General features: G+C 38.1%; 1 protein-coding gene across 5 annotated transcripts in view; it reads right to left on the minus strand.

The window, feature by feature from the left end:
• Positions 1-12,373, minus strand: part of HECTD4 (HECT domain E3 ubiquitin protein ligase 4) — a 190,370-nt gene that overhangs the window by 96,270 nt on the left and 81,727 nt on the right. For 3 of the 5 annotated variants that reach the window (XM_030860497.2, XM_030860496.2, XM_030860499.3), the window contains exons 11-18: positions 11,994-12,134; positions 7,505-7,737; positions 6,954-7,099; positions 6,060-6,130; positions 5,050-5,155; positions 4,334-4,454; positions 3,519-3,647; positions 1,387-1,511 (exon numbers count right to left, since the gene is read on the minus strand). In XM_030860497.2, coding sequence (XP_030716357.2) covers positions 1,387-1,511; positions 3,519-3,647; positions 4,334-4,454; positions 5,050-5,155; positions 6,060-6,130; positions 6,954-7,099; positions 7,505-7,737; positions 11,994-12,134 — 1,072 coding nt within the window. The remainder of the gene's footprint in view (positions 1-1,386; positions 1,512-3,518; positions 3,648-4,333; positions 4,455-5,049; positions 5,156-6,059; positions 6,131-6,953; positions 7,100-7,504; positions 7,738-11,993; positions 12,135-12,373) is intronic. The other 2 variants (XM_030860500.2, XM_030860498.2) reach the window with 1 other exon arrangement.

Genomic DNA, 12,373 nt, shown 5'->3' on the forward strand with positions numbered 1-12,373 from the left:
AGAAATCTAGTAATAGATTTCACCTCCAACCTGTGATTTTGCCCCCCAAAAAGTTTACATGGTGCATTTCACAGCACCTTCGAAGCACTTTATAAATGGGTTCTAAAATGCAAACAGCTACTCTAGTTACCACCTGCCAAGTCTCCTTGCCTCTGGGGCTGCAGGTCACAGTGCTGCACTGAGTCTCTGATAAGGAGCCAGTGAATGGCTACAACACTGACTCAGCTGCCCAGAGCAGCGATACCCACTTCAGACCTAGAGAAACTGGTTCCTGTCGGGGACAGAGGCAGGCAGATTTTTAATCTGCCTTTAAAATCACGTTCTTTTTCTCCCCCCTGGTTTTACTGATATATAACTAATATCACTGTATAAATTTAAGGTGTACAATTAATGATTTGATATATGTGTATATTATGAAATGATCACCTAAAATCACACTCTTAATATCCCAATCCTCTGCTAGAAGGATTAAGGTATATGACTCACCCGAAGAAACATGTGTGTTATGTAAATTCTCTAAAACTGCTTAGGGTACTGGGGCTGGAACCGGAAACAACCCCCATGTCTCCCCAGCTCTCAGACTGTACTTCCTCCCCAGGGCAGATCTGCACCACGTGCCAGCAGTGAACCTTACATGTCCTAACAAGCCCCAGTGCAACACCTTTCTGGATTATATTGTTCTCAGTTCCAACCTGCCTACCTACTCTCTGGGAGTAGGCGAGAAACAGGGACGTGGGACAGACAGGGTTACTGGAGGAAAAACACACTGCATGATTGTTTCAGATCAGTATCTCAACACTGAAATCATCAATGAACACAGGATGTAACTCATCTTTGACAACAAACCACAGCAGAAATTTTAATGGGGAGTATGGAGAAAGAGCTTTAATACCAGGAAAGAGAAGTTTACCCTATACATAGATTACTCCTGTATTTGGAGAAATAAAATTACCGTAAAATCTTGAGATATCATGTCAGTGTCGTCTTTTGCATAGCAGTTAATTATCTGTATCACTAAGTCACTTCTACCTCCCTAAAGTACTTACCATAAGGGAACTAAGTGCACATAGTGCTGAGTTAGATAATTAAAGGAAAGGCCAATTTGGGAGTGTTGATGGTAGAAGACCCAAGTGACAGAGACGATGGTGTCCACCACACCTTGCTACCCTTAGATCGTGGTTGTCAGCCCAGTCCCACCTAAAAGCACCATTAATTGAAAGTTCAACTGTGTTTGGCTTTGAAACACTTGCCATTTCAATCTGTTCTCACAAAGATCCCTCTATATTAAATGAACACTTGATGTTCTCTTCTAAAAGATTTCCCTTTCATAAGCAAATTCTTCTTCCTGAATGGCAGCAGGTCACAGTTCACAACCCATTTCCTCACCTCTGCTCCCGGTCAGCTATGTCACTATTTATGAGGGCAGTTGTGACCTGCTGTAGCATTTCCAACACTTCATCACATCCAGTCAGGATTTGGGTGGCAAGAGCCAAAATACTGACCTTTAGCTCCTAGGTAGAAAATATCATAAAATTATTTTTAAGCTTTGTGATGAATATACACTTACAATGACAACATGAAATGATGTATTTAATGATGCATTTCCAAATTAAATAATGAGGTGGCCAGAATAAGCCCAAAGCAGTAAGTTCCGCTAGGATGGCAAGTAACAATTTGAGTTGGGAGGCTAAGGTCTGGAGTGCTGACAGAAATACGCAGTATTTCATGGGGAGCACACCGAGTCCCCAGGAGAAAAGGCATTTCTCCCATCCCCTCCAGCACAAGAGAGCTCCCGGTGGCCAGCCCAGAAAATGTCCAGGTGGAAGATTGCCTTGGGTGGTATGAGGATAGCTAAAGAGAAAAACAGAACAGTAAAAGGCGCATGTATAGGCGGTGAATAAAATGAGACAAAAACACAACATTCTGAAACAGTACAAGTGACCTTTTTACTTAATGATTTAAACCATTACACTTGAAAAGAGGCAAGTTAAAAAATTCAACTAAAGTAGCAGGCAGTTACAGGCTATTAAACATTAAAAATAACTATTGGAGAGTTCACGGGAGTACAAATACTAAATAATGTGTTAAGAAACACTAGTTAAGATCATAGAAATGTTTAGTTTACAGTTATTTTCTATTAGGGAAAAAAAAAATACAACCAGACTAACCCTTTAGGTGAAATCTATATCTTTTATTTTTCCCAGAATTCCTAGATAAGCCAGCCTACTCTGCCTTTACCAAGAGTATTTCCTTCCATGGGTTAATTAAGAACTTATAACATTTAACCTTTCAAATAAAAAACATTGGTTTTCATTGTTGGAATTTTCTGGAGTCTTTTTGGGGTATTATTTAGATATTTTTATCATTAAGAGAAAAGGAATTCTGAACTGACTAGACGAGAAAAATCATGGCTTAAGTCATACTAATCAATCCTATCGGCCTTCACCTACTGACTACATGCCGGCAGCAGCACATCCAGCTACTGCACAGGCCTCAGCTCTAATCCTCACTGCAGCCTCACAAGGGAGATGTTATGGCCCCTTTTTACTGATTAGGAAACTAAGGCAAGATAAGTTAATAAATAGTGTCAGCAATTTAAATGATTAATTCAGGTATTTCTGCCTGTTTAAAAATTGATTACATAATGAGATAAACCCATAAATATGAACTAGCAGGTATGTAAAATCTCTTATTTATATAGTATATATGCATAAAAGGGGTAAGAAAAGGGCAAACTATAGTGGCTTTTATCTTTAACTATGGCTTCCTTAGTTAATTTTTCAGTGTGTTTTAGTCAACATTTTAAGGAAGAATCAAGTTATTGATTTCTCTAATTCTCCCACAAAGATAAAATTCTGAAGAACAATGCAAACAACAGCCTCAAGCATCTGTCAAAATTATAACAACCACGGCTATAAAAAAAAAAAATCTGTGGATTGCTATAAATTGCCATGTGGGAACAAATTATTGAGTTTACACAGAAGCTAACTTAAAAATAATTATAGAAAATGGAATGAACTATAGGTTCAGAAATTATTCAACATAAGGATTGTGAGAAAATTATCACCTTTTAAAATTATTTGAATCAAGAGAACATAATAAACCAGCCAAAATGTCAAAACTGTTTAAAATGTTATGCTCCCTGATTTATCTATATCTATATACATATATACATATACATACAGATATATATATATATTTATATATAAAACTTTCAGGTGCGTATGAGATCACTTGTAAGTGCCGTATTTTATAGTTCTTAAAAAGAGATGAAAATAAACAAAGGCACAAAAAGACTGACAGGAGCACGTGGATAACACATTATGAGAGTGTCACAAATATGGTAACCACTGTGCAATGACATAAAAATCTATGAAATGAGCGACCTAATATTACCTCGCACAAAAATATAAGCCACATGGTGAAATCTGACGTCATAATACACAGAAATTTAGCCATTTAAGCTGTGCTTTACACACTGGGTAGAAAGCATCGTTAGAATAAAGCTTGGTGTTTACCTGTACCTTCAATGTCTCTCCCTGCAAGGAGTTGTCACTGTCATCATTCTCATCAGGTTTAATCAAAACAGTGTTACTGAGAAGGTGGTTCTGAACTGCCATCAGATAGCGCAGGCAGGAGGATGCAGCCTTTAATACAAATAAGGGCGTTTAAATGACCTAAACCCTACTGAAAGAAGGGCTCATGTAATCCTCATGTTTTTTAAAGATTTCGACAAGGGAAGCAAAAGAGAAAGTACAGAAAACAGACCAAGTTAGTTTCTCAGGTGACTTATTTCCACACGGCTTTTGATACATAATTTGACACATTTACCATAACTTTCTGCCTTCTGCTACATATTTCTCACTAATCACTTCAATACTTGAATTTTTGCCTCTTAATAATTAATTCTTCCTACCCACTCTTCCCCTCACATGCATCTCCATGAGAGAAGACTCTACCCAAACCCTTAAAAGAATCTTTTATTTCTTATCAGTCTCTGTAAAACACTGATGGTTTAGAAAACAATGTTAAATTAAAAATTAATAGAAGGGAAATCCCCACCCAGTATTTTAAACACAATGAAAACATCCAAATTCAGTCTAACAATTTATCGCACCAAGACATTTAAGCAGGAGGAATAAAGTCTTTCGAGAAAGTACTTGAAGTGGATTTGTCTTTTCTACATTTCTAAGACAAGCACAGTCATTCATTGACTTTCATCAATTAAGTCTGTCCTTGCAAAGTATGTGTGTACACACACACTTCAACACAGTAAAATGAAAACAGGGAAACTTGATATAATTTTGCTTTCATTAAACACATTTTTACTTACAGGCACAGTTGAAAGGAGTTTTTGAAAATCATCTTTAGAGACAGTTTGGCACTTGGTGATTAAGATACAGGATTCTCGTACAACAATCTTCAGAATGTAGTGTAAAAGTTCGTCATTTAGTCTTTAAAATGCAGGAAAAATGTAACAATAAGATACTAATGGTTTAATAATAAAAGGATAAAATTTATACAATGGGTACAAGATGACAAATAGAAGATACAAAATTCACTGGTTCTCTAAGTAAACCATCTTACTCAGTGATGATTCTAACAACTAGGTATATTACCTAAATCAAATTTATGGAAACACAATGGTACTTAAGCACCTAGTTCAAGTATTTTATAAACAGCTTGAGAGACACACCTTCTTCCCCTCACCAGCTCGAACCACACCTTCACCCTCTCTCACAGACCAGCAATTTGATGACACCCTCCACCAAGATTTCTTAAATAAGCTCCACCTGTTATTTCTGCTAAGTACCCTTCTTCCAGGCTCAAGTTATTTTACTCATTAAACTGAAATGTGCTATTATCATTTCTTAGGGCAACTGTGGGATTTATTATCTTTCAACTGATCCACAGTTTAGACTTAACACGCCAATTATCATATAGGATATTATAGGAGACTAAAGTTGATCAAACACATTTAACTGTAAATTAATTACTGAGAAAAACACATAGAAAAGGCTAGCAGTGAATAACATGACATCACATCACCTGTAATGATCATCCTCCTCACTGCCAAATCGGTTGTTTTGAAGCTGTTCAGCTAAATTGGTTAGGATCACATCCCGCAGCTGGGAGAGGCCGCTATTTCTCTCTCCTAACACAGAACAAAGCTCCATAAACTACCTTGATAATTACACTTAGAAAACTGATGTTATTTAAAAAAAGTTTTTAAATGAGCAGACTGTCGACAACCTAGGGGCACCAGGCATATGTACTTACACAAACAACAGCAGCAAAAACTATATCACAATCAGTCAGACTTTCTTTAACCAGTACATCCTGATTTAAGTGTAGTTACTGTCTTGACATTTCAGGAAGTGTGATTTCTAATTCCTCAAACTAATATTGCTTATAAATGCAGGGTGTCTTTAACATGGTGAATTTTGTCATTGTCATTGAGTCTAACTTTAAAAGTTGGATTTTAATGTGTGGGGAAAAAACTGGCTTAGAAATCCCAAGAAATCATTATCTTTAATGTTCACTAAACATCTACAGTGAGGTACATTATGCTACACAGTGGGGATAGAAAGAGGTTTATAAAACTTGACAATGCATAGAACATGGTTTCTGCTTTCCATCTAGTTTAAGTGTTGGCATATGTGCATTTTAAAAATAACACTGAGATCAAGCCTCGGTAAATTTAAGAACACTGAAATCATATCAAGCATTTTTTCCAGCCACAACACTATGAGATTAGAAATCAATTACAGGAAAAAAAACTGTAGAAAACACAAACACACGAGGCTAAACAATCTGCTACTAAATAACCAAGAGATCACTGAAGAAATCAAGGAGGAAATAAAAAAATACATAGAAACAAATGACAACAAAAACATGACGACCCAAAACTTATGCGATGCAGCAAAAGCAGTCCTAAGAGGGAAGTTTATAAAATAACGTTGACCAACAGATATGAAGAAAAATAAAATAAAATTCAGTCATTTCCTTAGGGACAAAAAAGGTTGTTTATTCAAGGGTAATTAAAGGATAATTCTCACCTTCTGTTAAGACCAGCTTAAGTAAGTTATTGATTTCAGTTTCACCTGGGTACAAGATATTTAAACCAGAGCTGAAATGACAGAAAAGTCGAAAAGCTTTTAAACACGTTCTAGAAAATCCGAATTCTAAATATTTAAATTTTTATTAAAAGATGCCAGTTTGAGTACAGTTTCACCACTAAGAAAGCAACTGAAACTAAAGTCACTGTTGTGATGTAGTCCAATGACCTCCCTGATAAACAGTATCCCTTTCCTTCTCATATTTGTGAATTACCAAAATGATAACTTATCTGAGGCTAGATGCAGAACTGGTTAAAGAGAATTGAGCTATAAAAAGTCAATGTATGGAAATCCAAAAAAGAGGGGAGATATGTATACGTATAGCTGATTCACTTTGCTGTACAGCAGAAACTAACACAACACTGTAAAGCAACTATACCCCAATAAAAATTAATTAAAAAAAAAAGTCGATGTAGTCAAACCAGCTATATGCAGAATGTGCCAAAAAATCATTTGGGAAGTCAGTGGCAGAGCAAAGACTAGAATCCAGGTCGATCTGCTGCCAAAGCCTGCTTCTTAACCACCTTGCCACACTTTGACCCATATGAGAAGAACATCCAGTTGCAAACCACCAAAATATCTATTTAAAGGGATTTTTTTCTGGTCTTGTTTTAAGATCCGAAAGTGAGATGAGGAGTGTATGTACATGGACAGCCTGAGTCCTCTGGGAGTGGGGCCACAAACTTCTCTCCAGTTAAATTATCCTCTACACATGAGGTCCTGACTGTGGGATGGGGTAAGAGACATCCAGGCAACCAGTCTGAAGGGAAAGTTACAATGCAGTGCAGGAGAAGCCCTCTGCAGAGAGCACTGAGAAAATCAGGTGCTGATTACCTGATGGCAAGGCAGACTTCCTTCTGAATTTCAGGGCAAATTTTATCTTTTGGTGCCATCAACAACTGCCAAAGAAGCAACCCCGACCGTCGAATGATGTCTCGATTCCTTTCAGTTTGTGGGCTGAAGAAAAATTTAAACACCACCTACAGAAACATAAGGGGTATATCTGAAAATGCTAATTCTACTGGGGATAAAATTATCCCTATGAAGAAAGAACACGCTAGTTATCCTTTTTTTTTTCACGCTAGTTATTCTTATGAATAAATACCCAGGTGGATTTTTAACGACAATCGCTTCTACTGTGTAATGGTATAATTATAGTAAATATTTTACATATATTAATTGCAATGAGCTATCAGTACATATAGCAATACTCCATTAACTGCAGTGCTATGAATATAATGATAATTCTAATTACAGGATTAGAATGTGGTAAGATGCAAAACAGGAATGTTATTACACTTTTCTTCTGGTAGAAATTAGCTGACTGAAGCCAAGGTTTGTGTTTCTTTTTCTCTATTTTTTTTATCTCAAAACAGTGTATTTACCTGAAAGACAACGAGAATGCAGCGTATGATACAGGTGTCTCCATTAACCATGGCCTTCTCCATAATGTCACAAATACTGCTAAGATGGTGCGCTTCAATTGGATGCTGCTTGCCCAAGACACTTGTGATTGGAAGATTGGGGTTGGTAGCAAGAAGATTGAGTTGGTGTACGCACATCGCACCAACATGGTGCAATAATTGGTTTATAACCTCATTCGTGGTTATAGCCTCTTCTAGAAGATGAAAGGGAAAGTCAGTGAGGAAAGACATCTCTGGGTGGCCACCAAGGAACATACCTCTGACTTGCAAAAGGTGCACGCACACCAGAAGAGACTATCTTGCCTCCAATCTCTCCCACTACTGCTGGAGAACCCTTTTCCCTGCCACAGAATGCTGGGGTGAAAACACCTGGGAATTTCCATTTTTTTAAACAGCATAAGTAGCTACCACTTCTTGAGTCCTTTCTATATGCTAGACAATGGGCTGAATGCTTTACATGCTTTACCTTACAATATCATTATCAACTTAGACTATTTTAGCCCTGTTTTGTAGAGGAGTGACTCAAGAATTAGAGAGGTTCAGTAACTCGCCCTAGGTCACACAGCTACTAAGTGGTAGAGCTGGGATTTGAATTCAAGCCATCTCAGCTCAGATCCCATGGTGGTAACTATTCTAGAAAAATCTCTTCATCTTCTATGCCTCCTCTCTGGTAACACCCACCACCCACTCCAGCCGAGAGATATCTCCTCCCATGGTACCTCAAATATTTTACACATTTTGATCTCATTTAGTTACCACAGCCTAGACAGACATCAGTTCAACCTTGGTTAAAGAGAATTGACAAGCATCCTCTTATATAACAATAAATGCCTCATGATAGTTATAGACATTCAGGGAATGGAGGTAAAAATAATCTAAACAGGCAAAGTACAGGAAAAAAAGATTGTTTTTTCCCTTAAACCAGCTGAAATGAACTGCATAAAAGAAACAAGAAAGTAGGTAACCTTGGAGAGTCAGGCTTGGGTGGGGTGACCTTAGAGCTGCAAAAGGATTGTGGGCACCGTGAGCTATGAGGAAAGGACTCAAGGAAAACCTATCAGAAGGTAAACCCTGCCAAAACTAAACTTTTCAATTGCATATTAACCCTAAGGCCTGGCTGGGTCCCCCTCTCTTCTGTGCCTTTATGAGTCCTTGATCTCACAACAACAGAATTCAGGTTAGTATTGTTTGTCTTCACCGAACACTTTTTGAAAGGTAGCTTTGGGATCTACCCAAATAACTGAGGTCTTTAAATTTCATTCTGAGTTAGATGGGAAGCCAGTGGAGGTGTCTGAGCAGAAGAGTGACAGATCTGACTATGTATATTGTAAAAGACTCTGGCTGCTGTGTGGAGGTAAGCCTAAGCAGGGTGGAGGAGGGCGACTGCAGGGGAAATAGGAAGACCAGTGAGGGGGCTACTATGATAATCTGGGTGAAGATGATGGCCTAGACTAGAGTTGTAGCAGCAGAGATAGAGGGAAATGGTTAGACTTGGAATACATCTTGAAGATGGGAGCTGACAGGATTTGCTGATGTCCATTTGGATGTGGGATATTAGAGAAAGAAAGTCAAAGATAACTGTAATTTTTTGGTCTGAGCATATGAAAGAATAGTGATCCATACACTGGAATATGGAGGACTCGGTAGGTGTAGATTTGTAGGGGGGAGATACAGGGAGTTTGTTTTTGACATGTTAATTTGAAGATGTTAGATATCCAAGTAGAGACAAATACATAGACTGGAGTTGAAGCAAGAGGCTTGGAGATAATAATTAGGGAGTCACAATATATAAATTTCTTCTTTTTTGCTGTTTTACAAGATACAATTTACACATACCATGAAGTTCACCCATTCTAAGTGCACAAAACAATGTTTTTTAGTAAATTTATACAAATACCAAAATCAAGAGTGACAGCAGAGAAATTATTACTGATCCTATAAAAATTAAACTAATTATAATACTAGGAGCAACTTTATGCCAACAAATAAGAAAACTCAGGGCTTCCCTGGTGGTGCAGTGGTTGAGAGTCCGCCTGCCGATGCAGGGGGCACAGGTTCGTGCCCCAGTCCGGGAAGATCCCACATGCCGCGGAGCGGCTGGGCCCGTGAGCCATGGCCACTGAGCCTGCCCGTCTGGAGCCTGTGCTCGGCAACGGGAGAGGCTGCGGCAGTGAGAGGCCCGCGTACCACAAAATAAAAAAGAAAAAAAAAAAAGAAAAAAAAAAGAAAAAAAAGAAAACTTAGATAAAATACACAAATTTCTAGAAAGACACAACTACCAAGACAAACACAAGAAGAAACAGAAAATCTAATAGATAATCCCAAAGTCTCAAAGTATCACCTCCTCCAAAATATTAATTACTGTGGTAATTAACATATGTCTCTGATGTTTTTCCTTCCAGGAGGTGGAGCTTAATTCCCCTTCCCATGAGTGTGGGCTTAATGTCTTGCTTCTAACAAATTGAATATGGAAGGGGAAGAAGCTTTCTTCACTCTGCAGTGAAGAAAGCTGGCATTTAAACCAAGTGATCAATTTTAATATCACTAGTAATAAGTCATGTTGCTATCATGTACCCTGTGATATGATGTAATGAGAAAAGCACTTCACCTCTGTGGTATTCTTCCCCCAAATCTATAACCTCAGTTTTAAAGGAGGAAACAACAGATGACCGCAAACTGAGGGAAATTCTACAAAATACCTGACTGGTATTCCTTAAACGTGTCTTCTTCTATTCTTCAGATAGGATAACTCTATCCATCTATATCCAAGTTTGCTGATTATTTCTCCCACCATCTCAAATCTGCTATAGAGCTACTCCCGTGATTTTTTCTCTTCAGTCATTGAACTTTTCAAATCCAGAATTTCCAACTGGTTCTTTTGTCTTTTTTTTGTTTTTTAAATAAATTCTGTGTTGAAATTCTCTGTTTAATCATGGTCATCATACTTTTCTTTAATCTTTTAAACATGGTTTCCTTTAGTTCTTTGAATTTACTTCTAAAGGCTGCTTTGGAGTCTTCATCTGCTAAGTCTAATATCTGAGTTTTGCCTGCAGTGTTTAGCTACTGATTTCTCCTCCGCTCACTTTGTTTTCTTAAATTCTTATTTCTATTTTCGTTTTTACTTTCTTTCATTTGTTTATTTTTATTATTGTCATTTTTATTTTTAAGCCTGCCTTCCTAGTGGTTACCTCGTCTGAGTCAGAGGTTGTGCTCAAACACCCTGAGCCAGTAATACTTCCACCCTGGATGGAGCCACGTTTTCTGGGAGAAGCACATCAAAGTTTAGGCAGTTTTAAACTATTCTGTGCTTTTCACCTTCTGTGGGCCCTCTCAAATCTCTGCATGTGTATGCAGGCTCATTTTCAGCCAGGCTTGTGTGAACAGCTTGGGCCTTCTCTGCCTTCTTCTCTGCAGATGTTTGGGGAGCTTACGAAGGCCCTTTGTAGCTTTCTCACTACCCACATCTCACTAGTAAATTTCTGGCTAGTTTGCTGGTTCGATGCTTGCCCTAACCAGGACCACAACCTCAGGCTAGCTAAGCCACTGGTTGTTGCTGTTTGTTTGCCACCAAGACCACTACTGTTATGGACATTGCTGCTGTGTGTGAGTTTTTTTCCATGCTCTGCTCCAAATCAGTCAGCCCCTTCTGGCAGCCAAGCTGCTGGCTTCCATGATCTGCCCCACCCTGATGGAATTACTGCACTGACTGAGCTTGAGGTAGGGGACAGGAGTGTCCGCAGCTAAGAACATCACAGACTTCTACTGTTCTTAGCCAAAGTTCAGTGAGGGTTTTTTTTATGAATACCGCATCTCAATTTGGTATATGCCTTTGGTCAACTTCCAGAGCCTAGAAATAGTTAATTTTTTTTTAGTTGGCATTTTAATTTTATAGAAATAGTTATTTTTGGTAATTCAGTCCACTTTATCATTGCTTTATCAGGAGAGGATTTGCTGAGCTACTCACTACACCATATATACCACTATAGTTGACTTTGAAGTCAAAAGATTTTACGTTAATATTAACTTATATTAAGAATCTTAATATTAAGAAATATAAAGGTCCTTTACCAGATAGTCTACCAAAATTGTAAGTCTGTGTATAAGTAAGTTGTTATTAATGCAAAATATTATAACAGCATACATAATCCCACACCAAGTACAAATAAAGAACGAACTTCTGTCCCAAAGTTCTGACAATTTCAGAAGGGACATAACAATTTTCCTTTAAAAAAGTCTGTGGACCACCTCAAAAGCTCTATTTATTTACACACTTATTTACTTAATCATAAACCCATCAGATAATAAGAATTCTAGGTTTCTAAATTCAAAGAGGGAAGGCTGTTGACACATTTTGCTGCTTGGGCTATGTTGCCACTTACTAATGCTGCTGTACTCTCTCCTATTTCATGGGGGAAAAATCTCTTCCTGTAGGACTATGAGTGCACCTTACCTTTGGGCTCAGTGATGATATGGCTGACTCCAAGTCTCTGACAGACGTAATGGAAGGCCTGATTCCCAGGATTACACCATTGATCGATATAGTCATTCGAGCATGTCCATAGCATGTTGTTCACTGTATCGTAACAGGCACCTGCAAAAAGAACATCCTTTATTCAACTATCATACCATTGACTGCTTGATACATACTTCTCATAGCAGTGCTAAAGAATGAAAGGGCAAGGATTCTCCCCAGTGCTGGCAAGCCACATCCCACATCCCCCCAATGCTGACAAAGCATTAGATTGGGGCTCAGTAGGAAGGCAGGATTCAATGTCTACTCGGCTTAACTCATATGTGAGAATGGAATAAGCCTCATGGAATAGAAAGTTT

This window comes from Globicephala melas, chromosome 13, assembly GCF_963455315.2.
Source record: "Globicephala melas chromosome 13, mGloMel1.2, whole genome shotgun sequence".
Classification (NCBI taxonomy): domain Eukaryota; kingdom Metazoa; phylum Chordata; class Mammalia; order Artiodactyla; family Delphinidae; genus Globicephala; species Globicephala melas.